Source organism: Astyanax mexicanus, chromosome 16 (genome assembly GCF_023375975.1).
Source record: "Astyanax mexicanus isolate ESR-SI-001 chromosome 16, AstMex3_surface, whole genome shotgun sequence".
In the NCBI taxonomy this organism is placed as follows: domain Eukaryota; kingdom Metazoa; phylum Chordata; class Actinopteri; order Characiformes; family Acestrorhamphidae; genus Astyanax; species Astyanax mexicanus.
Window position 1 is genome coordinate 28,521,342 of NC_064423.1, and position 27,848 is coordinate 28,549,189.

Consider the following 27,848-nt stretch of genomic DNA (forward strand, 5'->3'; position numbering starts at 1 on the left):
CCTTTGGAGTGATGTGGGGAGAGAGCGCCATCTACCCATCCAGAGAAAGCAAGGCTAATTGTGCCGCTGGCAAGCTACATAAACAGGATTCGAACCGGCGATCTCCTGATCATAGTAGCAGCACTTAGCCCACATGTTGAAAGCTTTTGACTCACATACTCTGCATACTTAAGTCATATTGAACATTTATCTGAAAAAATACTGTGTTTATATTATTGGAAACAGTGACAGTGAAGCTTTTGTATGGTTGTGAACGTTCATGTTATTGTCTGTCCTCAGATAAAGTGTGATCAGTACTGGCCGAGCCGGGGAACTGAGACCTATGGAATGACCCAGGTCACCTTGCTGGACACCATTGAGCTGGCCACCTTCTGTGTGCGCACCTTCTCTTTACACAAGGTAAGAATTTACTGGAGAACTCAAATAACATCTTCACAGCATTCCTTTTTTTTTTTTTTTTTTAGGTTTTGGTGTTTTTTATGGTTGTATGTTATGTCGTTTTCTGTGACAACAATAGGTAGAACTTCTGAAGCAACAGCAATCCATTAATATAGATTACACCCAATGTGATAAAAGACAAATGGAATAGTATAATAGTATAATATGCTCAGTTGAAAAAGGACAATTTCACTTTCATCCATTATGCTTTCTTCCATAGACACAGGTTCAGTTCCTTTCAAAATTACACTCACACACCATGCACTACACTACACACACTCACACACACACATATATAGAATATATACGCCGCAGATGACATCATACACCACCCCCCTCCACACACACATCCACAAACAGCCACTGACCCACACACAAAAGCGCTCATAACTCAAGTAACCTTTCTGCCTCCTCTTTCCCCAATCTATCATCTTTTAATGTTGCGTCTGGAGTAAAAGAGCACTTAGCTAAGTGAGCAGAAGAAAAATGCTCTGTATGTAATTGGCAGCCAGACGCTCGGCGGTCAAGCAGACACAAAGTGAAGTGTGTGTTGTGGGGGGGGGCAGTGGCAGGAGGTTTACAGTTAGACTGGAGCTGAATGCAAATGCTCTGAGCTTCTCCTGGAGCCTCAAAGGAGCTCTCTGAGATGGAAAACGCACCAGAGATCGCTTAAAAACACTAAAAACACATTATCTGCACATTATTCTCAATACTGCATTCAGAGGATTATCACGGCCAGGTTTTTCCTCTGTATATTTGTACCTAATTTTTGTTTAACCATTCCATGGCTATTGCGGAGCAGCCGTGAGCACACTGGGCTTATGAAGGTCACTAGGCCCAATGCTAAGCCTGGTATAAAGGGGTAAAAAGCCCTCCAGCACAGCATTGGGCTTTGGAGCAGTGAAACTGTGTTTGTTCTCTGGAGAACAAGGTACCTTTTGAAGTTAGTTCAGCTGAATCAGAACCATCAGAAACTGACCTCACTGATGCTCTGGTGTGGCTGAATGCAGTCAAATCCTCCCCTCAGCAATTTAAAGCCTCTCTATTCCAGTGTAAAGCTTTTCTAGTGGAGGATGTTACTTCAGCAAAGGTGGACTTCTGATTTTAACAAGAACCACAGGACAAGGAGGTGTTCACAATGTTTTGGACATGATGCCAGTTTCCATTGATATTATTTTCTTACATACTTTGAAAATCAAATCACTCTCATATCTTTGCATATTATTAAAAATAGATCTTGTATAATGGACAGTTATATTTGGTTATAGTTCTAATAATTGTAGGATCATATTCAGTTCTTGAGTGCTTTGTCTCTAGCCCAGTTTTTGTCCAACCAGTTTAATATTAGAAGGGAAAGTTTTTGAGCTTAGAGACAAATGAGAGCAGACAAATATTTAATCTTTGCTTTGATGTAAGCATGCACACACAATGAAAGAACGAGATGTATTTGTGTGTGTGTGTGTATGTGTGTGTTCTGCAGTCATGCGAAGTCATAAATTGTTCATAACAATCCTCACAACCACACAGTGGTGCGGGAGAGAGGCAGGCAGAGAGAAATGGGGAAAACTAGGCCAGTTTGCACTTAATTACATCCTTTATTTATTCATTTATTCAGAGAAGCCGCTGTCAGACGCAGCAGCGCCGCATTGAAATGCAAAATCAGGCTTTAAAGAGCTTCCAGGAAGAAGAGGAGAAACTAGAGGGCAGAACAATGTGACTCTCTCTTTCTTACTTTCTCTCTCCTTCCCTGTATCTCTACATCTCTCTTTCAGTGTGTCTCTCTCTTAAGCTCTCTCCCTATGTCTCCATCTGTCTCTTAATCTCTGTATATTGTCGTGTCTCTCTCTCCTTTTCTGTACCTTCCGGTCTCTCTTTATCTCAGTCTCTCCCACTCTATATCTCCCTTTATCTCTCTCATTCCCGTGCTATATCACCCTCTCTCACTTTCTTACTTACTGTCTCTTCTTCTCTATATATCTCTCTCCTTCTCTATATCTCCCTCTGTCTCAGACTCTTCCCCTCTATATTATTCCCTGTCTCTTCTTCTCTATACCTCCCTGTCTCTCCTTCTTTATATATTGCTCTGTCTCAGACTCTTCCCCTCTATATCATCCTGTCTCCTCTTCTCTATATCCCTCTGTCTCAGACTCTTCCCTTTATATCATCCTGTCTCCTCTTCTCTGTATCCCTGTCTCAGACTTTTCCCCTCTATATCATCCTGTCTCCTCTTCTCTGTATCCCTGTCTCAGACTTTTCCCCTCTATATCATCCTGTCTCCTCTTCTCTGTATCCCTCAGTCTTAAACTCTTGCTCACTCTTTATCTCCCTGTATCTTAGTTTTTTCTTTGTTCTTGTTCATTACTTGTTACTTTCTCTTCTTTGATGACTTCCTCTCTCACACTCTGTGTCTCTCTCGCTCTTCACTGTGCTGTTCTTCTCTGTGGCAGCCTTCAAACTGGTCCCTGACGTTCTCACGCGTGCGTGTGCCCACACTCAGTCGTTAGATTGCAGCAGAGGTGACGGTGACAGAAGGAGACACTCGAGACCGTCCACACCGCTGCAGCTGAAGTGTGTCAGCTCTGTTGAGTTAGTGTGTGCCGTGTGTAGATGACATCTGTAAGCACAATGTACACACACACACTTCCACAGGACACACTACACACCGTTTAATTATGCGGTTATTTTAATCCTGCTGTCCACCACTTGGTAATATCAGTACCAGGTATCAACTGATCTCATGAGTAACATGCTTATTAATTCTGCTTTTTTCTGATCAGTTAACGTCCTATTTCTTTCTTTTTTTTTACCGTGTCTCTCCGCAGAACGGCTCCAGTGAAAAGCGAGAAGTGCGTCAGTTCCAGTTTACAGCATGGCCAGACCACGGTGTGCCCGAGTATCCCACGCCCTTCTTGGCCTTCCTGAGGAGGGTGAAGACCTGTAACCCACCAGATGCCGGCCCCATCATTGCCCACTGCAGGTTAGACCCAGTAAAACATGTAATGTCTGATGACATCACCCTTTAAACTCTCTCTCTCTCTGTCTATGTGTAGTAGCTTACTGACGTCTCTACCTCAGCAGAGCACTGACACACTTTACAGTGCAGAATAAGAGAATAGGATCCACACATCTGGTTGGGGATTGTACTGCTCCCTCACTGCCAGTCCAGCCTTACATAAAGCAGCATAGCCTACATTTCTATACATTAAGAATTTATTTCATTACAGATTTCATTTAATGTCTTCAGCAGGGCTGACAGAGGCTAAACTGAGATTCTCCGGTGCAGGACTGCAGGTTCTATAATAGTGTGATTTATATTGAATCACCAGTCAAAACTCATTCTCCTATTTTAGCCTCAGTCTCTCAGTGAGGCAGGCCGGAACTGGCTGAGGGTTAAAGATTGAAATGGACTGAGATGGCACTAAAAATGGTGAGAGACCAAGAAAGAAACAGGGCAAGAGATCATCAGGATTGTTTTCTGAGTCTCTTAGTTCTCCTGCACTGTTCCTGTGTGTTAAAGCTTCAGAGACAGCTCACAAACAATCATTACTCTATTCACAAGAGACTCTTACAAGTCAGACATTCACTTTCTCACAGACGAATATTACTCTGTAAAAGTTTAGAATTTCAGAGCTTGTGTTAGAATAATATGTATATGTTCATTTACTCAGTAAACCTCTCATTTTAGAATAAATACAAAATTATTTAAACATCTCCAATAGTCTTCTAAAGGAAATCTGTTATTATTTATAGTTGCCATATCAACAACTGATTAATAATGTTGAATTAGGTGATTCAGTGATGGAACTAAACACATCCAAAGGCTGGCTGAGGAATCCAGGAGAAATCTGGAACAAAGTTTTTTTTTTTTTTTTTTTTTTCTCAAATTAGATCACATCTCAACTACTTTCTTCACAATTAAAAATGCTTGTTGTGAAAAGTATTTAGTTTACCATCTTTGTACTGAAAGTACTTACCTGAGTATCTTAGTCCTCATTAAAAAGTGCTTAATGTCTTGTAAAAGTACTTAGTTTAGCCTCTTAATACAAAGCGAACTTTGTATTTCTTAGTACTCAGTAAACTTATAATTACTTATTAGTCAAATTATAGTTAAATAATTAAATTACATGTTTTAGCATCTTAGTTCATGGTAAACTTGGCATTTCTTAATACTTAGTAAAAACTACCTATTACCTTGTAAAAAAAAAAAGGTACTTAATTTTACATCTGAGTACTAACTAAATTTAGTATTTCTTAATACTTAGTAAAAAGTACTTAGTACCTTAGTAAAATTACCTAAAATATTTAGATGAGTATCCTAATAAACAGAAAATCTAAAACATAATATTATAAACAGCAGGGTGGTGTAGCATATTGGATAACACCACCACAACCATCATGAAAGGCCATGGTTCAATTCTGTAGCTGGGTGAGTCCTTGGGCTCCTTACTCTACATTTAGCTACCTGTGTAATAAGATAAAAAATTTAAATAAATGTTAATACAGTCACAGTGAATACATCACCAGTGATGACATTGTTATTGTTTGTATTGTTAATGTGTAACACATACCCGTACACAGTTATTAGAAACAATGTAAAGCGGGATCAAAAACCTTCATTATTTTGGCTCCCAACAATCCCTACCACCCTATACTGACTTACACACACCACCTCTTCCCTGTGTGTGTGTTCAGTGCTGGCGTGGGCCGGACCGGCTGCTTCATCGTGATCGACGCCATGCTGGAGCGCATTAAGCACGAGAAGACGGTGGACATCTACGGTCACGTGACACTGATGCGCGCCCAGAGGAACTACATGGTGCAGACAGAGGATCAGTACAGCTTCATCCACGACGCTCTGCTGGAGGCCGTGGCCTGCGGGAACACGGAGGTGGCAGCCCGGAGCCTCTTCTCCTACATCCAGAAACTGGCACAGGTGGAGCCGGGAGAGCACGTCACGGGCATGGAGCTGGAGTTCAAGGTAATAAATACTGTACACATACTGTCCATTCACTCATCACCATTACATTACTTCTTTAAGTTGATGTGTTGGAACCTTTAAAAAATTGCTAAGCCTTTAAATCTGAGATACTGGCTAGACAACAGATTCCACAATACATTAAACAAGTCTTGTGTGGTGTTCCTGGCAAAATACTCGAAAATACTCTAATTAAGGACAACCAGAGAACTGATCTCAAGGTCGCACTCACCTAAGGTTTACTGAGGCTCCTGGAGGCCCCACTTCACAAGTTTCAGATAGGGTTGGACTATATGGCCTTAATATAATATCATGATATTTCATGGTATTTTTGCAATAACGATACTCTTGGTTTCAAGAACACACAACTGGAACAAAATAAAAAAAATATTTAATTATTGCATACAATATAATTATGGCACACTCCTAACTGAGATAAAAAAAAATACAAGAATTTTATCAGATTTGTAACAGAAGTTAATGATAAGTAGTAAGATTTAGTAAGATACTAAAATGCACTCCAAATATCTCCATATACCCAGCATTAAAGTGAATAAATTATACTGGACAGATGTAATCTGTCTCTAGTAGATATGTCATGGAAAATGAGAACAGTGTGATTTTTTTTTTCTTTTGCTTAAAACAGTAGAAAAAAAAGTAGAACCCTGATGTGATAATTAGGGGTGGGTGATATGGCACAATATTTCAGGGTATAATATCATTTATGATACTCAAATATGTTGGCGATATTATTGTGCATTATATGATATGGCACACCTTGAAAAGGTGTTATGAAAGGAGTTATGAAAAGGATCTGCTGCTAACTTCCTGGTACTAGATAACTCAGCATACCTTCAGAGGTCTTAAAGGTTCCATGTTTTTACAGGTCAGAGCTGTTTTATTAGACACCTGGTTTTAATGTTATGGCTGATTACTGTATATATCATCAGGTGAGGCCTGCGTTGGTTTTCTGTACGTGTTTTCTAAGAGCTACATGACCGAACCCATTAAGGCCCACTCCTACTAGAGCGCCTCTCGACCTAAATGTGCACACCGCGCTGTACTACAGCATGTAATCGCTTGTTAAATTACTCCTCACAATGGAGGCCTGCATCTGTTACCAAAGCACAGCCATGATTGTCATCTCCTGGGAAGACTATTTCAGCGCAGTAGATGCAGATGATGTAACTGTAGTGTTAATAATAGGAGAGCGGGCTGTAATTAATAGCTGATGATGATGAATAGGCAGAGGACAGAGGGGGGTGGATGGGGGAGAAAGCATGTTGTGGCCTTTGTTAATGAATATAAAGGGATTACTGGATCTCAGGTTGGCGCTCTAGACCACATGTGGTCCACTTTAGCCTTCACAGCCAAAAAAAAGAGAGAGAGGGAGAGAAATAATAGAAAGGAAAGAACGAGAGGTGGTACAATACTACTAGTATTTTCTGATATTGAATATTGATTTTTAAATATAAAGTTCTTTCTTTAAGATATGCATCTTCATGCAGCTCTAAAATACTTCTGATATATTTAAATATTGTTCCATAAGAAGAAAATAAAGGCATTATAATATTATCTCACACCTCATTTAAATATACACAGGTCATTTAAATAGAAAAAAATATACCTTTACCTGCTTAGAAATACATAGAAACAAAATGTTATTTTACAGTTTTTCTTGATTGTTTTAAAAACATTTTTTAAAGGAATGCCTTACATTCTCAGAACTCTACACACAAAAAAAAAATAAACACACAATGGGAAAAAGCCCACAATTTTCCTGCAAAATTAAACTTTACATTCACTTTATGATGCACACAAATTATCATATTCATAGATATTTATAAGAATCAATTGAACACTGATGTGTTTAAAGTAAAACACTGTGATGAATGGAAAACACTACTTTTCTATTCATTATAAGTATTTAAGCCCTTTTTGTTCAGTGTTACACTTACTACAGACAGTACATACATACAATTGTGTTGTAAAATATATATTATAATATTGTTTTTAAACTCACAAATACTCTCAAAAATATTTTTTTTTCCCCAAAAACAATGTATACAGTGTACGTCCCAACTAGGCCTGTAACAATATGATTTTTTTTGTGGTCGATATACTGTCTCAGAAATTATTGCGATACATGATATTTTTGTAATTTTAAGACTATTAAATGCCACTAACATGATAACAGAATAGCATAAAAAGGCAATTATACACTTTTAAAGACATACAAATAAACACAATAGACGATATCACAATTATCAAAAATTATTGAAGTCATAGCCGATATTGCAATTATTGTGACAGGCCTAGTCCCAACCAACAGAAATTTATACATACAGTGGTCTACATGCAAAACAACAGAAGAATTTACTGTATACAATTACAGTAAAAACAAATATGCTGCATCCTCTCTCCTACCTCGTGCTGGTAATCTTTAAGTTCTGTAATACAAATAGTAAAATACTGTGTAGGAACACAAAGTACATTTCATAAATACTTGAAACATATGTTATTTTTTACAGTCCTAAAGAACAGCCAATTCTTATTATTCTGATTCAATACTCATTGAATTGATATGCAGTAGTGCAGTATTACAGTGAGAGTAGTTAATGGATGCTACAGTGTACCTGCTCATCCTCATTGCTAGACCATGGTTTACCACATGGTCAACCAAAGTGGCTCAGATCTCATCATTTCTATGCCTCCTCCTCTTACACTCACTCCTCTGGCTCTGCCTCTGTTTGTAATGTTGGCCTGCATTGCTCCAGAAGAGCTCACCTGTTGTCCTTTCCTGCTAAAGCTCTGATTGCTAAGTGTAAACCTGTGTGACAGGTGTTTGCCCAGGTGACGAGTCAGTGTGCATAGTTGGATAATTAACTTTAGAGTACTGAAGAACAATGTGTTCCTTGTGAAAACAAGAGATTTTCTTCATGAAAATTGTGCCAAAAAAGTGTTTGAGAGTAGAGCAGGAATTGTGTTTGTAGTTTAGCAGAATCAGTTCAGGGGGTTGGTGCCTAAGTTACATGTTGTGGTCAGTGTGTATTAAGTACCATTATTTGTGTGTAAACATTTGAGAAAAAGAGTAAAAGAAATTATTCTTAATGTTTAACGGAGGAAAAAAAAAACTTTTTGTTGGCACGATTTCAATTTTTCATTTTAGCCGTCAATATTAAAACAACAAAATGTATTTAGGCTGTAGTGAAATAATTGTTTACATTTTTCAGAAATCGCCCTATATGTTTATTTTTGTCTATAGTTAAAAGGGGCCTATTTTATTAAACGTCACAATAATAATTGTTCTAATTTGTTGAAAATATATTATTATATAATATAATAATATATTAATTGAAACCCCAAGTTTAGGTCAGTGCATTTGTACATTTCCAATTCACAAAAACATAACAACGAAAAAAAAAAAAAAGCTGCATATTTTAAATATTATCAAAATGAATGTTCTATCATGCTGAAACTGATCCACTTTCAGACCCACAATAAGAATAATGCATTTGTAATAAGCCCAGGTCACTGAAAAACACCAGCAATTACATTCAAAAGTTCCAACATCTTTCCTACATGAATACAATATTTTCTCTTAAGTTTTAGTTTATTTGGTTCATTCAATAACTGTTAATACCTCTTTTTTTGATGTGTCTGGAAATGAGGTTCACATTCGGATTATGTAAATTCATACTTTCCTTAAATTTTTTCTTTTAACACTTTAATAGGACGTTAGCCTGTTCGCTTACTTGGTCCAGAGGCCCTGGTCTCACGCTGGTGTCCTGTCAGTTGGGGATCTGGTGGGGGTTGGAGGGTTGTAGGAGGGTAGCTGGGTGGAGCTGATAGCTTGTTGAAGGCCATTTGTGGTCATGTAGCTTTTCACGCTTCTCCTCCCTCCCTTACTTCCTTAGGATGTATGTGTGTGATGGCATGGCATATGCAAGTGTGTGAGGAGGCATATGCGTGCATAAGTGTGTGTGTGTGTGTGTGTGTGTGTTTTATTATTCCAGCAGCCTGGTGCTCCCTTGGCCCTCTTCTCCGCTCCGTTTTATGCCTTTCCAGGTGCTTCTTTGAAAGGGAGTCAAAGGAAAGTGTTGGCACACAGCCAGTGCCCGGTCTGGAGTGGGTCTTTGGTGCAGGGAGGGGAAGACACACACACACACACACATGAGCGAGAGCTACAGCAGGAAGCAACAGAGACGGTGAATAGACTCAAAGACAATCGGAAAGAGAGAGAGAGAGAGAGAGAGAGAGAGAGAGAGAGAGAGAGAGAGAGAGAGAGAGAGAGAGAGAGAGAGGGAGGTGAGGGAGACATGGAGACATAGACGAGACAGAGAGAAAGAGGTGAGGGAGATGAAAAAGAGTGAGAGAGGGGATGCTGGAGTCTGAGGATGTACCCGTAACAGGATAGGATTCTCTCAGACAGATGACCTAGAAACAGAGGCGAGTCGGTACCACTGCAGCCGCTCTGATGTTAATGGATGGGTACAGGCCTTAATTTGGATCATGACATGGAGGGCATTGGGGGCAGGCGCTCTGAGCATGTAGCATTTATATTCTGTGTGTGTATGTGTGTGTATATATAAGCGTATACAGTATACACATAAATACATGTTTGCAAAAAAAAAAAAAAAGTTCCAATGCAATTTAAATGTAAGATAAAGGAGCTACCAGGAACAATAAATGATTAGGAAAGTTAGACTGGACATAGAATAGCATCTGTCTCTTCTAGGAAAGCTCTTGAGACAAGCATTGTCTTGTCGGAATAAAGCACAAGAGTGTGCATTCAGGAAAGGTAGGGCCATAACTCCAGCTCTTCTTACCAGCTCTTCTGGACATGAGTTAAGGGCAGTGTGCCATCAAACTGTTGACCTTGGCACTGATCACTGTCCCTCCACACACGGACATTTGTTGGTCATCTCGACCATAATAAAAGTAAGAATCACCACTGAAGATGACCCACTGTCCTTCTTAGACACTCCAGAATAGTCTAGAATGACTACCAATCAAGTTTCGTATACAGCTCTGGAAAAAAATGAGTAATATATTTTCTGAATCAGTTTCTCAGATTTTGCTATTCATAGGTTTATGTTTGAGTAAAATGAACATTGTTGGTTTATTCTATAAACCACTGACAACATTTCTCCCAAATTCCAAAGAAAAATATTGTCATTTAGAGCTTTTATTTGCAGAAAATATGAAATGGCTGAAATAACAAAAAAGATGCAGAGCTTTCAGACCTCAAATAATGCAAAGAAAAAAGTTCATAAAGTTTTAAGAGTTCAGAAAGCAATATTTGATGGAATAACCCTGGTTTTTAATTACAGTTTTCAAGCATCTTGGCATGTTCTCCTCCACCAGTCTTGCACTCTGCTTTTGGAAAACTTTTTGCCACTCCTGCTGCAAAAAGTCAAGCAGTTCAGCTTGGTTTGACGGATTGTGATCATCTATCTTCCTCTTGATTATATTTCATGTTTTTAATTTGGTAAAATCAAAGAATCTCATCATTTTTAAGTGTTCTCAATTTTTTTTTCCAAAGCTGTATATTAAATATTACATTATATACATTACACAAATGTAAAAACTGGTTCTTTATTGGTTCTTTAATAAAGAAAATGATTCTGTGTATGACCACAAAAACTAAAAGAACCAGTTGGATACCTAAGTGCTACATCATTGCCTCCTAAAATGGTTTACCCTTTGTAAATGCACTGTATTCATAATACATTAATGCACAAGGGGATGCATTATTATTGCATATAGCTACTTTATGGGTTATGTCTGACCCCAGTCTGACACTGTATAAAAGTGAGTGCCTGTGTGTGAGTGTATGTTGTGTGTTTAAGGGGGCAGATTCACACTGGTGTTCTTAGAGTTCACAGTGACCCATTTCACCAGTTCTCACAGTTTCTGAGTTTCAGAGGCTTGTAGAGCCGTCTCTGTCTACCTATACTAGACGTGTTTTTGGTGATGATGAAAGAAATGGGTGCTGACAGCTTCTCACCAGCCCAGAGGAACCAGGTCAGCAAGCCTGAGCCTGACACACACTGAGCCGCACAACTATAAAGCCTTAGATCAGGTGATAAGAGATGTATCTGAGTGAGGCTGCTTAATGAATTGAAGTCCGGGCTGCAGCTGTGGTCCTGTGGTGTTGAGAGGGCGTGGTGTATGAGTGTAAAGTGGTCGGTTATATTCTGTGTATGTTTTCTCATCCTATTTTTTGTCCTTTTCTATTTCAGCGACTGGCCAACTCCAAGGCCCACACGTCTAGGTTCATAAGTGCCAACCTGCCCTGTAACAAGTTCAAGAACCGCCTTGTTAATATCATGCCGTACGAGACCACTCGGGTGTGCCTTCAGCCAATCAGAGGGCTGGAGGGGTCAGACTACATCAACTCCAGCTTCATCGATGGATACAGGTACGCTCGAGCTGACTTTTGAATTGTTTGGGGGTGTTAAAAATATTTAAATAAATATTAATGATCTAAATTGATTAAAATTCTAATCAATTATAAGAGTAAATGTATAATCAGAATCTATTCAATTCTTTACAGTGTAGTTTTTGATTTTATGTGTGATGGTTTATCATCATACCTTCTTCCTTATTGAGGTATTTTGCTACAATATTACATTTTTAGTGACAGACAATGGAAAAAAATTCTTCTAGGCAATAGAAATAATTTTATAAGGATTATGGATCAAAATAAGGCAACTGTATGAGGAGTGAGCTAATTTGTGTTAACCAGGCCTTATTTATATATTGCTTTATTACTTACAAAATAGCACCTCACAACTTATACAGGCGTGAGTGTTATTGAGCAATCCCCTGTAGTAATAGTTAATGATCAATTTACGTTCTGCTCAGTTAGAATAATTAAATCGTTTTTCAATCATGTTCAATTTTTTTTTTGGTTGCAAATATGTGAGATAAAACATTTTTATATGTTGATTCCACTGATTAAGGCAAGCAGTAGTAGTTTCATACTGAAAAAATACTTTTAACTATTTTTCCTAGATCTTAAAACTTTAAGACGGGTCAGTTTGACCCGTAACATAACAGGAGGGTTAAAATGAATGTAAAGAAGCAATAAAAGAAATTACAGTATATTGTATTATTGCATACTTTCAGTATGTTATTCATCAATGAAAAAATAAGACATATGCAATTTATATATAATTTTTAATGCAGCAGACCCAGTCCAGTGAAAATTATTGGCTGTGAAGGTGTGTTGATCTCCAATCACACCTTTTAGCTGCACATATAGGCTTCTGTCAGTATGTGTCTATACTTAACACTGCATTTAACTCAGCTCATCATTGTAATTCGAAGTGCTTAGTTTCTCACTCCCTGAACACTCAGTACATCAGTGCAGTGCTTAGAGCAGCATCTCAGAAGGCTGTATACTAGTGACTCTGGTGGGTTTTTTTTTTGTTGTTGTTTTTTTTTTTTATACAGAGTAATTTGCCTGCTGTGTGTGAATTTTGCAAAGATGCTTAAGAGACAATGCAGCTGCTTTTGTTTTTTGCTTATGGTGTGTGTGCGTGTGTCTCTGCAGACAACAGAAGGCCTATATAGCCACCCAGGGCCCGTTAGCCGAGACCACAGAGGATTTCTGGCGCATGCTGTGGGAGAATAACTCCACCATCGTGGTGATGCTGACCAAGCTGAGGGAGATGGGCAGAGTGAGTATGGAGAAAAGTGTGGAAGCTCAGAGCCAAGCAGCTGGCAGCCAGAGGCACTAAGCCAAAAGCTTAGAGCTGCTGCGTAGATTCTACTTGTTGTGCTTCTGTTCTGTAGATAAATAGATCAAATGAAGGAATAATTAACACATTTAATCAAGTGATTTTTGGATTGATATTTTACGTTAGTATATACCTTTCTGTGCAAGGTTCCATGAGTACAGTTCTGGATACAAAATCCCAATTTTGCTATAAATTATTAATTTTGTATTTGTATTTATTCTAATAAATGTTTGAGTGAATTATTTTCTAAATCCCAGTTTGTTTAAGTCTAATGTAAGTGTGTTTTTTATATTTACAGGAAAAGTGTCATCAGTACTGGCCAGCAGAGCGTTCAGCCCGGTATCAGTACTTTGTGGTGGACCCCATGGCCGAGTACAACATGCCCCAGTACATCCTCCGCGAGTTTAAAGTTACAGACGCAAGGGTGAGTCAAACAACACACAACATCGGAGTTAAGTCTAGAGTTAAGATGGGAATGGTTTGTGTGGAAGGCTGGAGCCTGTGTGGAATCAGGGCAGGGTAAAAACAATCAGGAAAATGATAAAGTCAGGGCAGAGTCGGCATGTAGTAAGGGAGGAGTCAGAGGGTAAGGAATTAAGGGGGAGAGCCCATGGGGAGTCCAGTCCAACAGCATAAAGAATTATTTTGGGTGTAGTCTATGTGCAATCAGGGTAAAGTCAAGTTGCAAGGCTTAAAATAGAAGGCAGTCATTATCAGGGTGGGGACAAGGCAGTCTGGGAAGAATACAGAGAGATCTTACAAATACTCAGGTGTAGGGGGAGAGGTATGGCAGAATCAGGGTGTTGTCAGGGCAAAATTAGAAATGAACTATACAGCTATAACTATAAATGAGACCACTTCAGTTTCTGAATCAGTTTCTCTGATTTTGCTATTTATAGGTTTATGTTTGAGTAAAATGTACATTGTTGTTTTTTTTCTATAAACTTCAGACAACATTCCTCTCAAATTCCAAGAGCATTTATTTGCAGAAAATGAAAAATGGCTGAAATAAAAAAATATACTTCAAATAAAACAAAGAAAACAAGTTTTAAAAGTTCTAAAATCAGTATTTGGTGGAATAACCCTGGTTTTAATCAGTTTTCCAAGCATGTTCTCCATCGGATAACTTTATGCCTTTACTCCTGGTGCAAAAATTGAAGCAGTTCAGCTTGGTTTGATGGCTTGTGATCATCCATCTTCCTCTAGATTATATTCCAGAGGTTTTCAATTTTGTAAAATCAAAGAAACTCAACATTTTAAGTGGTCTCTCTTTTTTTTTTTTTTTTTACAGAGCTTTAGTAGAGTAAGGGTGGAGCTATGGCAGAATTAAGGTGTTGGCAGGGTAAAATTAGGGGGAACTATAATAGAGTCTGGGTGGAGCTATGGAATTAGGGAAGTGTCAGGGTTAAATAAGGGTGGACAAACATGGTGGTGTCAGAATATCATCAAGGTATAGCTGTGGCAGAATCAGGGTGGCATTAGATCAGAATCAAGACAGAACTATGGGAAGAGCCTTCCCCCTGACCCCAACAGCAGACCAGCAGTGCATAAAAAAAACAGCACAGTCCCATCCCTCTGGAGTGATTATCACTTAACAATTCTTCATTGCCCAGCCTACACACACACACACACACTCACTCTCAGGGCTGCAGAGAGAGCTGAACAGGGAGCTGTGTTAGCGTTAGCCAGCACTTTAATTGTGATTAAATCATCAAAGCGGATCTCTCCCGCAATCAGGCCTCCAAGCCGACCTGCATTAAAGACAGCTGTAATCAGAGGTGACCAGCCAGAGACACAAGTCAATGGAGGGAGAGAGAGAGAGAGATGGCCTGAGCTACTCATGTATTCAATCAAACAAACCCACACACTGTCCAAAAACTTCCATTATTCTACCATTCCACGAGAGAGAGAGCGAGCGAGAGCGAGAGAGAGAGAGAAGTAAGGAGGGTAGAGTGATGGGGCTCTGGCTGAGCTTTCATTAGGCCGAGGCCGAGTGTGTTTGATGTGCAGGGCGAGCTCATACATTTTTTGGGGATGAGTGAGCAGGGTCCCGCTCTCACACAGCTTTAATTTGCCCTTTTTCTGCCTGAGTTCAAAAACATCCCACATTTTCAATCTCTCTCACTCTCTCGCTCTTTCTATGTCTCGCTCTCTCTTTTTCATCTTATTTTTTGCTTCTCTCTGAATTGGGCAGTGGGCTGTGTCGTACCCTTCTTTGATTTCCCAGCAGGCTTCACCCTCTTTCTCTCTCTTAATTCTTTTTCTCCTTTTACTCTATTTCTCCTCTTTTCTCACTGTCCCCTCTTACATGGTAGTTCTGTCTTCATTTCTCTCTTTTCTTTCTGCCTCTCTGTCTCTCATGCTTTCCATTATTTTTCTCACCCTTTCTCTTTACCCCCTCTAACTCTTTCTGCCTTCACCTCTCTTTATACCCAATCTCTGCCCACTCTATATTTTACTTTTATCTCTCTTCTTCATTCTCTGTCTGCTTCCTGTAGATTTTTCTTTCTCCCCCTCCTTTTTATTATTTACTCGTTAACAGTAACAATGAGAAGAATGATTTAATATGTACATAGACATTACATATAAGTATGCCAGTTCTGTATATATTTATATCTACACACATAAATGTATGAATAAGGGTTTAAAATGGATTTGTAAATAAACAAATAAATGAATCAACAGTAAATAAATAGTAGTAAATAGATGTAAACCTTAGGAAATATCAGTCTTTCCCCCTTTCTCTCTGCACCTTTTACCTTAATATCAGGGTCTTTATTTCTCTCTTGCACTGCTCATCTTTCTTGCCTTCATCCAGCCATCAGTCTTCCCCCAGACCTTACCAGTTTAACATTGTCTCCAGACCAGTGTTACAGCGTTACACACACACCATTGATTAAGCCCTAACTCACACTCCGAGCAGACAGAATAGGCCAGAGACACAGAGAAGGTGTGACCATATCTGTGGCATATACTCACCCAGTCGTCACTGACAGGACTGATTAAGTTGGTCTATCACAGTGTGAACAAGTGATTAATCATTAAAAATAAATAAATATTATGAAAAATAGTCATATGCTGTGCTGGTCAAAAGCTAGGCTGCGAAACCAGCTAACTTACCATCATCGGGGAGCTGTTTTACTAAGCTGCTTTTCTCTTTTTACCTTGTTTTTCTCAGGATGGACAATCCCGGACTGTGCGGCAGTTCCAGTTCACTGATTGGCCGGAGCAGGGTGTTCCCAAATCTGGTGAGGGCTTCATCGATTTCATCGGACAAGTGCATAAAACCAAGGAGCAGTTTGGCCAGGATGGACCTATTTCTGTCCACTGCAGGTGAGAACACAAACATATTATATTTATTAGTTTGTATTGTGTTAACTATTTTATATTGACATGCAGGATGCTCATATATATATATATTGTGCAGTGCAGCTTTGTTTTAGTACATTGAGCAATACGAGTGCAGTGAATGTGATGGGTGTGTGTGTGGTAAAGTGTGTGTGTGTGGCAAAGGTTCTCCCTTGTTTGCTGGTGTGTCTGCTCCCATAAAGAAGTTATCTCCCAAAGCCCTGCCCTTTAGCTCCTCACACACTGAACTGCTGCATCCTGTCATTTTTACAACTCACAAACACACACACACACTTAGCACATTCACATTCTCACAGACAATTCTGGCTCCGATAGCCTTTCCTTTCATTCCTGGATCTACTGCATCTCTCTGTTTTCTTTTTCACATGTCACATACACAACCTCTATTAATCTTCAGCCACCCCATTCTCTATCTTCTTTTTTTTTTTCTATTCTCTCGCCCTCTCCCTTTCTCTCTCTCTCTCGTCACTCATCTTGCCGCATCGCTCCCCCAAAATCTCCTATCTAATGGAGTCAGAAGATTTGGTCATTAATTGCCTGAGTGTGTACAGTAAATGGAAGTGTAAATCCTTTTATTCGCTGCGCCTCCACGCCTGTCACATCCCGAACCCCTTCAGTTCAGATGGGCTTTGACAAAGTCTAAGAGCCATGGCAGAAAAACACTTGAAAAAGAAAATAAAGCCCTCCTTTTCTGTGCTGGGTGGGCGGGTTACGGGCAAAGCGGAGAGACGTTAATGTCAAAATCTCTCTCTTTCACCCTGTCTGTCTTTATGATCCAAAAAGGAACAGGTCTAAATGCTGATTTTCTACGAAAGTATGCCATGTGGGCTAAAGTATTGGGACATCTTTTTCAATTGTTCATTTACTGGATCTTCTGAAATCAAGGGAATTCAGCAATAGTTAATGCTGCTTTTGTTTTGTCTGTCTTAAGGATTCAAAACGGAATGGGTTTAAATGCTAGTGTTTAACAGTCGCAGCACTGTTGTGACAATTAGTGTTTAACTATGTTATATTTTATGACGTAAGAATGCTCAAGTCACTCCCGTTTTGGTGCACTGAGCCCCTTCTTCACGTTTAGAAATTCTCCTCTGTCCGCATTCGAGCTGATCCGCCTCTTTATTTTCAGCTTTTCCGAGTGGATGTGGCAAAAAATAAATCTGTTGTCATATCAATTATCATTCCATGGGTGAAGTGGGAGTCGCTCCATGGCGGAGCGGCTTAGCATGCGGCCCTGGAGTATTGCGGGATCAAGTCTAAAACCCCTCCTATTTCAGGCGCTGTCATAAAGGAAAAGGCTTAGTGCGTGAGTGTTTGTGCGTGTGCTTGTGTGCATCTGTGTGTATGTGGTACCAGTGGTGTGATTGGTGATGTTGAAACAAGTTTAGCTCCCAGTAGGACGGGCACTTGGAGAACATCATGATTGCTGATTACTCAGATCATCCTTGGAGGGTTATGGATCACCACCTTTTCCAGAAGTCATTCAATAGCATCCTTAGTATCATTCACTTATAATGCTTCTTAACACTTTGTAATAAAGAAAGTAAAAGCTACTACAGACATGCGATTCTGATTGGTTGTTTTTTTGTGTGTGTTCCAGTGCTGGCGTGGGGCGGACCGGAGTCTTCATCACGCTCAGCATCGTGCTGGAGCGGATGCGCTACGAGGGAGTGGTGGACATCTTCCAGACGGTCAAAATGCTGAGAACTCAGCGGCCAGCCATGGTGCAAACAGAGGTGAGACACTGGCCTAACACATCAAGCCATTATGGCACTTTATAGCCCACTGATCAGGAAACCCATAAACCCAACGTACATTTCAGATTTGAAAAACACCACACTTTTTAAAGCAGTGCTAATAAGTGGGGTGTAAGCTTCAGTTATTACTTGTTAGCGCCATTAATTATGTGGTTTAAAGGTGCTATACTCAACAACAAAACAAACACAGTCTCTCAAATACTCCTTTAGAAGTGCCACCTCCGAATCATTTATGTTGTGGGTTACCAAACACAATCAAGGTGCTACAATCGCTTCTGCTAGGCAAACATTTATAATAACAACAAACTATACTGACAATCCTGTTAAGAACAATACATCAATAAATAAGCCAGTTTTACCCTTTTATAGAGCAGGAATGGAGCAACATCCGTATCCATTTTCATGCTTTTCGACAGTCGAAGATCTCTTCACTGTTCAAATGCCTAGTGTAATTCACTTTTACCCCACTACAGTAAATACAATTTGCACAACAAGTGCACCCTTGTGGACAGCTGCACAGTGTGTGTATTTCTGGACAAGCTAAAAGATAACTATGACTGAAAGTGAGAGAAGCATGGTAACTGACGCAAATGTGACACGCATACATATATGGGTTACGCAGTGGTACACAGCTTCACCATGGTCCCATAACGCAAAAGCATAAATACCATTTTCTATTTAATAGTCTGTGGGCATCAGCCTAATTGCTGTAGATGCTCTAGTATTGTTGCAAAAAAATGAAATTTTAAATACATATGGTCTTGGAGGGTAAAAGTTCTGAATTGCTCTCTTTCCTTTTTACAGGACGAGTACCAGTTTTGCTACCAGGCAGCTCTGGAATACCTAGGAAGCTTTGATCACTATGCAACGTAAAAAGCCATCTTCTTCCCTCTTCCCAGCACTCCCCTCTACAGCCTCCTGAGCCATAGAAACTTGCTTGAAACAATTGAATCGATAACAACTATACAACACCACCAACGAGAAGAGATCAAAGATACGAAATTCAGCCAATCCTCTTTTTTTAAGTAAAAACAAAAGCACCAACTGTACCGGCGGTGGCTTCTTCAATCACCATCCAAAAAAGTGAAATCCCAGTCGTCCTGACATCCTGACAGGTGGACTGAACACGATTTATAAAGTTCCCAGTTGGAAACAAACTTCCTGTACATCCTGAATCACGAGATGGTACCAAATGCATCGGCTCAGGCTGCGGGGTGGGAGAAAGATACGATCTGTGTGCCGGACCGCTAACTTTACCTCAAGTGTTCTGATGTGGAGGATATTATTATTAATCTGTATGTGGACTTGTATTTCCAAAACCAATCCTGTAAAGATACAACAAAAACAAGTGAACAAACAAAGAGAATGTGGACGGATGGACAGAAGGAAGGGAGCGCCTACCTGTCAACCAGTCTGTTCCAACCTACAAACAACAGAGTGGATGCATTGAGACCATGTGTTGGGTGATTGAGCTCAGATCCTTCTGTGCTTACAAAGGGGGGTTTGCCAGAAATTTCTCCACCCTTTTAGCAAAGAAGAACTATTTGAAAGCTTAATCTTGGAAATGGCAGCAGCTAATGAGAAGATGCTCTTAACAACTAACCACCCGGTGCGAAACACAGAAGCTTCAAAAGCTTCGGGGACATTGATTGCGAAGTAGATAGGATTTTTATCACTGCTTAAACTTAGTATACTCTACACTCTACAGCCTTTTCCTCCATTTCAGCATCCAGTCAGAAAACTGTGGAAAAACAAGGTGACTGGTTGAAGGGAAGCAGTGGTCTGAGGAAACCTTGAGGGTTATTTGCCACAAAAAATGTGTAACTCTTAATTTGATCAATCACCTACCACCCAGTGTGTTTCCCAGTACTCACAGTGCTGGCAGTCTTTCTTCGGTGCTCTTCGGTGAGGACAAAGCTAGCTACAGTGTTTGTTTTTTTTTCTTTGTTTTTGGGAAAATACACCAATGTAGCTTTTGGAAACAGTCTGGAAACAGCAGGGAAGTGGCAAGGGAAGGAGGCATCTTTGACCATCACAAACATGAGGGGAGGCGAGGACCAAAGGTTTGATTCTCCACCGAGCTCAGTGTGTTTTCTCTCTCCGGATCCGAGCGTTCATTACCTTTGACTACTGCGTGTGGTATGATTCTGCAGTTCTGAGATGATAAATAAAAAAACAAACATGGGGCACAGAGGATCATCTCTGTGTCTTTTTGCTGACTTTTTTGGTGACTGACATCTCCAGTGACCAATGTTCATTGCCATTGTTCTGAATGACTGTCCTCAGACTGTGTTTTCTTTCTTCTTTTGTTTTTTGGCTTTCTATACCAAACATGCTGCTTTAGCTAGGTGAGGCTGTACATGTACATGTGGAGAGGAAGGCTGACGGAAAATGAATGGAGAACAGAGAATGGAATATTTTAGCCCATATTTTTATCTTTGCCCTCATCATCTCCTGTAATGGAGTGGATGATTCTACAACCCACCTGCTCTTTCTCTTTAAAAGTAAATGGGACATCTGCTGGGATTCCTTCTGATGCTCCTCAGATGTGTCTCAGATGTTCCTGACCGCTCCTGGAGAAGAATAATAAGGTAGAGGTTAGTGGTTGAGGTTTAGTACTTCTGTGATGGAGCAGAATAATCTACCCATTATTCTGATGTTCTAGGAGAAGCCTAATGAGGTTGAGTTTGAGGTTCAGTAGTTTTGTGATAGAGTGGATTAGTCTAACTGAGGTTACTTTTGCTGTTTCCTCAAATTGATCACTGCTCCTGGAGAAGCCTAATGAGGTTGAGGTTCAATACTCTCTGATGGAGTGAACTATTGGCGTGGCCCACATAAATATTTTCTCCTAAACAAGAATGGAACATCTAGTGGGTTCTTCTGATGCATCTTAGATGTTCCTCAGAAACCTACTGAAGTTGAGGTTTATTAGGTCTGTGATGGAGTGTGCTATTCTGGTCTTTCTTCAGATTAATAAAAATGGAAATCTTTAAGTTTCCTTCTGATAATTCCCTAGAAGTTCCTCACTCCTTCTGGAGAAGCTTAATGAGGTTGAGGTTCAATAATTCTCTGATGGAATAGATTATTCTACCCTCCTGTTCTTTCTGCAACAGAATGAATGGGACATCTCTGAGGCTGCTTCTGATTATTCCTCAGATGTTCCTCAGAAGGTTATCAGGCTTTTGAAGTTCGAGGTTACGGTTCAATACTTTGCAGGCCTTTCTTACTACCATCTCGGCAGTCCTCACTTTTTTTTTGTTTGACCAACCAACTAACCAATCAATCAATCAGGATACACTGACCCGGACCACCACCGCCAACAATGCTGATAGTGGAAAATTCACACATCACACCTGTTTTCATTAACGTGAGTGGGACTCAAAATGCAGGTGTGTGATGGGGGGGGGTAGGAGAAAGCTTCTTGTTCTTTCTTCAGACTTTGTAGAGGTCCGAAAGTGTGTGTATGTGTGTATATGAGTGTGTGCGTGTGCGTGCTCTGGAGAATGCTTGAACAGTGGGTGGGTTCTTCTTCTTGGAGCTTTCAGAATAGTTGTGCATACTAACTAAACTGCGCGATGGAAGGAGCCGTGTGTAGTCTTTCTTATTTCCAAAAAGCCTTATTGTTGTAACATTATACAGAAAAAAAAACAAGAAAAATGACGTTGTATTATTATGATTACTGTTATTTTATTTTACTTATTTTACTTTTTATTTAGTTTTATAACAAGAGATACTGTACTCCTTTTTCTTTTTTTTTTTTTAACTAGAAGGAGAAAAAAGATGCTCATTTTGTTCATATTATGTTAAAAGACATTCTATTTTTTCACTATAGAAATGTTAAGTATGTGTACACGTGTATGTATGTTTATATATGTATATGCATACATGCATAGACTGTATATATACACATACATATGCTCTCACATATACAGTATATTTAAATGCAGAATATAAAAAATATATCCAAATCTTAGTATGAATAGTATGATTTTTTTTTTGTACATTTTTTTTATCCATAAACATGTATGTGTTTGCATTATGTTTTTGTTTTTCATCATGAATTGAATAAATTGTGAAATGCAGCCTGATTAAAGAGACCAGACTAGCATTGTTTTTTTTTTTTTTTCTCCACTGCTTAGGACAGGCAGATGGATGGCATTTTATGAAATTGTTATTGTATCATCAGTAGTATCTAGTATTAGCTTAAAAAAGTATTACTTTTTAAAAAAAAAGAAAAGTAGAATTTCTTTACTAAACATTGACTTGAACATGAATACTCTCTTTTCCAAATTTATTATACTTATGAACTGTATCTTATCCCTCCCAAACCCTGACCGATCTTTGTAGTTTTCTTTTTTAATTTTTTTTATTCATTTTTTAATGTTTCACTTTAATTTTTTTTACTTTTGCAATCGCTGATTGATCATACGCTTGTTATATATCAACAACGATCCTGAATGACAGATGTAAATAAAACAAATATATATTATATGTATTTGTATAATTTGACCCTCAACTTTTTTGTCTTCGAACAATAACGAAATCAAACAAAAAAGGAAAAAAATAAACAAAAAAAAAAGCTTCTGCTCCAATCTAAAAGTTTCAGCTTTGTCTAAGGAACTCTGTCACAGTACGACTTCCATCTCCGATCCCTTTGACTTCATTTTTTATTTTTTTTGTATCATTTTCTTTTATCCTAAATATGTATCTGTACTTTTTTTTAAAAAAGCTCTGGCTGCTCCATAAAGCCCCACCCCAACAATACATCACCTTATACACATTATCCTTTTGTTAATGCTGAGGATAAAGAGTTAACCCCCTTAACCCCTTCCCTACAACCAGCAGCAGCGCAGCAGAGAGTTTTATACACCCGGTATTAATTACATAACTGATCTCTGGAAGGTACAGCTGTGTGTAAAACCACGTATGTGTGTATGTATGTGAGTAGACTGATGTAGAGGTACTGCAGTAAGATCGATGCCTTGAGTGAATGAATTATTCGGTGGTGTCTATAATTGATTGCATCACAGTAAAGGGGGAGAGAGAAAGATATTCTTTCAGTAATATTCTCTCTCTCTCTTCTTATTCTATCAAAGAGTGATGCCTTGTATATGTTTACTCCACTCAGATATGTATACATCTGACCATTTCCACATATGAGGTTACACAATTCAGTCTAAAACACCCTAAATTAACTCAAATTTGCATGTTTTTTATTTACCTTTTTTCATTTGTATTATTTCATGTTATTCAACTTAATTTGTGATTTTATTTTTCTTTAAATCTTCATCTTTTTGTTGGCTTTTTATTACTTTCCTCAGGTTTGTTTGTTAATCATAATTTTGTTTGATTGTTTTATTTAAAACAAATAAAAATAAATGAATAAATTCAAGTAAACGCTTTAACTGAATTGTCTTTCAGATTGGCCGTAATTACAGTAAAAAAAAATAGTAAAAAATGAATATAGTCTCTGTCCAATGAAAAACAAGTATCTCAAAAACAGCAACTTTACAGAACTTCAACTGAAAGTTAATGTAGAAATAGTTTACTTCAGGTCATTTTAAAGAATTCCTATTGGTCCGTTCATAAAGACATTTTGACAGTGTAAGAGACAGTTTGACTGTGTAAATTATGTAATAAACTAAAATGGAAATAATTGTTTTTCACTGGACAGCAATGATGTATATATTGATGTGGAAATGATGCAGATTTGATGCAGATTTGAGTCCAGTAAACCCAATCCATAACTTTTTGTCACTGTTACTGGCTTCATTACAAAGCTTTTAAAGTACATGCAGGTACATCCCATACTACTCTGGGTTTCTGTTTTATTTGTTATCCATTTTTGCTTTTTGCTGTTTTTATTCTTTCTGAGGGATTTTGGTAAGGGACCTTGATGTGAAGATAGTCTGGAATCTGGACCGAATTCCAGCGCTGCCTTGTGAAATGTTGGACTTTTACACATTTCTCCACAAACGCTGGAGACGTGGGGAATAAGAGAGCAAGCGCTCCTCATAACGAAATGAACTGACGTTGGTCCGGAGCTCTTAAAACATAAAGCTGGCAGGAAGATATGGAAGTTAACGTTGTGACTTTTTAACCTGGCGTCTGGATCCCGGACCTCACAGCCAAACTCATGAACTGTGGGAAAGATTAGGGAAAAATAGAACAACCGAACCAGTACAAACAAAAACAAACGAAAAAAAAAAAAATCATGTGAGCGTATTAACAAAACAAAAAGAAGAAAAAGCCAAAATTCAGAAGTGAAAATAGTTTTTCTTTGTACGAAGGCCAAGTGATTCTGCTTTCAAACTGTTACTTCTAATTGAAACAATAATTGGTTTAAAACCACTGTGTATGTAGATATGTTGACTTTGTATTAAAGAAATGTTGTCTGATTTGTTCTACTGGTTGATTTATTCCTCACAACAAACACAGAGTTTAACAGCAGCCTTGGGCTGATAATTGGGACATTCCATTTATTTTATTTTAAGTGCCTTAAAAATACAAAGCACCTAAATTATACCACATTTTTATTTTTTAATGCAAAACTAAAAAAAGAAACAATAATTGATTTCTCCTATAGGGGGGAAATGTTTGATGTGTTTGATAAATGTTTGATAAGTTCATTTGCAAAAACAGATAAAGGTTCTGCAACTTAACTTTTTATATGTTTTATTTTGATAGAATGGCTCAATTAGCATTAAGTAAATGCAGTTATTATGAAAATTATGGCGTTCTAATTCACTCTTTGCCTTTATTTTTGTATATATATTCTACATGCTCAAAAAATAAAGGGGCCCCATGGTTCATTAAAATAGATCATAGAAGAAAACATTTTGGGGAAAGAACTGTTAGTATGATGGTATTTGTTTGGTATAGAACATCTAATAACAAAAACAAACATTTTTCTGAACAAACACTGAACATATTTAGACATATGGACATTTGAACAATGTTCATTGAAAGGCGGGGTAATATTACTAAAAACATACAACTGTAGAAAAGAACTGAAGGAAGTGTAGTGCAGCGGGCGGCTAGAACGGTCATGTGAACAAAGAAACTCACAGCTAAAAATCACATCCACATTTAGTACACTAGGCAATACATGCATATCCTGCAGGACTGTGCATCATTCTTTAACTTAAGTGGAACATAGCAAAAGTCCCGCGCCTACCATCAGAAACCAAGAAGAAACCAAACTATCCTAAAAGAATAACAGAGTGGAAAGTGTTCTGTGGTGAGAGTAGTAGTACTGCATCATCAGATCATGTGATAGTGTAGTGGTACAGATACTGTATCACAATCTAACTCAAATTAACAAAATGTACTGTACTTAAAATGTATTGGTGGTTTATCACCATCTAACTCAAATAAAATAAATTGTACTATAGTGAAAATAAGACTACTGACTTTATCTAATCTAACAAATAAAAGAACTAACTGTACTGTACTTAAAAAATATAGGTAGTGTAACACCATTAACTCAAAGTTTTGAAGTAAAAGTATTGGTACTGTATTACAAAACTGAATTAAAAGAGCAGAAACTGAACTACAATAAAGGCTTAGTTGCTGCATAACAGACAAACAACTCCAAAAAAACTAAAAAAAACCTACAATTACATCCAATGCAGGATGTCCTGCAGGTCGGTACAGTGTTAAATAGCTTCCATGGAACATGGCAAAAGTCAGGTTACGCAATGAAAGTTTCTGTATGTCAATGTAAAAAAATATTAAATAAAACTGCCAATATGACCAAGCCTAGACATGTAAAGAAGTCTTCAGTGATCCTGAAATGTCATCACACAAGCTAAGCTCTTCAGAGGGTGGTAAAAGCTGCACAGAGGACTGCTGGAGTCAGCCTCCCCAGCACCACGGATAGCTACACCTCCAGATGCAAGAAAAGGACCACCTGCATCAGGAAGGATCCCTTTTTGTCCCGCTCCCCTCAGGCAGGTGGGGAAAATGACTATAAGCTGTAAGACTCCACCTTGCCAACACACTGCACTTACACTTTACAGGGACAATTACAAAAAAAATATATAAATACATATTTAAAAATACATATCTGTCACTTTACTCGCACCAAGACACTTTTCATGTTACTAATATTCATTTATAATCATTCATGCTGCTATAGCAAACTTGCACTATGGACTTCATGTTGCTGCTACTCCTTATATTTTGTGTATTTATCTTATCTATTACATTATTATTTTTTCTATTTTATTTTTTGTCTTAAATTTATCCATCTAACAATTGCTCTTTGGGTGTAACTGTATAATCTATGGCCAGTTTATATATCTATACAACAGATTATGGATTTTTAACTCCTCCCACCATAACGCATGCATGCACGCACCAGCCAGAACACCCTGAACATAGCGGCCACCCGTGTCTCCAATGTCCTCCAAAATCTAATCACCCCACACAAGCTGAAACATTCAGTTCATTATGTTAATTTAAGATGCTTTGAATATATATTAATTAAATGTATGATTGAGTAAAAACAATATATTTCATTACGTCGGACCTTGTGACAAAAGCTACAGATTATTTAACCAGAAATACTGATGCCTTTAATGAAACACTTATTTGTTTTTGTCCATTTCACGAAGGCTTCCTAACACCGCTGTAATCACGTCTGGCAACTTGACAGGACAATCTTAGCCATGTCAAAATTTCACTTGATGTGTAAACCGATGGCATCTTCATTACACCACAAACGCAAACACCTTCCTGCTCTGCTCTGCATTCCCTGATTGCTTTGGACAGATACTGGTTAGAAGTTTTTTTTCAGATTCTTTTCATTATTTTTTCTGAAGTAATGACTCATGGTGAGACGCTACTGAGCAGCGCGTTCACGGAAATTAGGTTTAAATTTGCATGTTTACCTTCCAGCAAGTCTGCACTCTTTACAGATTCAGCCTATTCAGTACAAGCGAGACAAACATTCATACATTCTCTTGCATTTATTGTGTTATTGTCTACAATATGGGTATGGTGCAAGTGTGAGCACTGGATCACAATCTAACTCAATTAAAAGAGCAGAAACTGTACTACAATAATAATGTGATGATTATCACAATCTAACACAAAAGAGCAGAAACTGTACTATAGTGGAATCAGATATTGTATCACAATCTAACTCAAATTAAAAAGCAGATACTATATTATATAGTACGTATGAAGACTGAATCACAATCTAACCCAATTAAAAGAGCACAAACTGTACTATAGTCACTATATGGTGCCTTTATCACAATCTAACTCAAATAAAACAGATGAAATTGTACTATAGTGAAATCATGGATGCAGTATCACAAACTTAATTTAAAAAGCACAAATAGTATATATAGAAAGCATAGATGCAGTATCACAATAAAACTCAAAAGATCAAAAAGACGAGAAACTGCTACAGTAAGTCTGAGTACTGTATGACAACTTACTCAGGAAAAAAGAGGAGAAACAGAGTAAGAGAGTTAAAGTACAAATACTCAACTTCTGTACTTCCTGGCTGAACTCTGTAAGGATTTAGGCTATTCAGTTCCTCAAAGGTACTCA

At 38.4% G+C, this 27,848-nt stretch overlaps 1 protein-coding gene and 1 long non-coding RNA gene across 16 annotated transcripts in view; one reads left to right on the plus strand and one right to left on the minus strand.

The window, feature by feature from the left end:
• ptprsa (protein tyrosine phosphatase receptor type Sa) overlaps positions 1-22,041 on the plus strand; it is a 310,811-nt gene extending 288,770 nt beyond the window's left edge. For 14 of the 15 annotated variants that reach the window (XM_022669860.2, XM_022669866.2, XM_022669861.2 and 11 more), the window contains 9 exons: positions 280-399; positions 3,261-3,415; positions 5,131-5,416; positions 11,659-11,837; positions 12,975-13,101; positions 13,460-13,585; positions 16,340-16,494; positions 18,128-18,263; positions 19,089-22,041. In XM_022669860.2, the coding sequence (XP_022525581.2) occupies positions 280-399; positions 3,261-3,415; positions 5,131-5,416; positions 11,659-11,837; positions 12,975-13,101; positions 13,460-13,585; positions 16,340-16,494; positions 18,128-18,263; positions 19,089-19,157 (1,353 nt within the window). In that variant the 3' untranslated portion in view covers positions 19,158-22,041. The remainder of the gene's footprint in view (positions 1-279; positions 400-3,260; positions 3,416-5,130; positions 5,417-11,658; positions 11,838-12,974; positions 13,102-13,459; positions 13,586-16,339; positions 16,495-18,127; positions 18,264-19,088) is intronic. The other variant, XR_007424918.1, reaches the window with a different exon arrangement.
• LOC111192534 (uncharacterized) overlaps positions 12,582-27,848 on the minus strand; it is a 36,037-nt gene continuing 20,770 nt past the window's right edge. The window contains exons 4-6 of the long non-coding RNA XR_002649981.2: positions 20,770-20,857; positions 16,326-16,488; positions 12,582-13,210 (exon numbers count right to left, since the gene is read on the minus strand). This is a non-coding gene — a long non-coding RNA (uncharacterized LOC111192534). The remainder of the gene's footprint in view (positions 13,211-16,325; positions 16,489-20,769; positions 20,858-27,848) is intronic.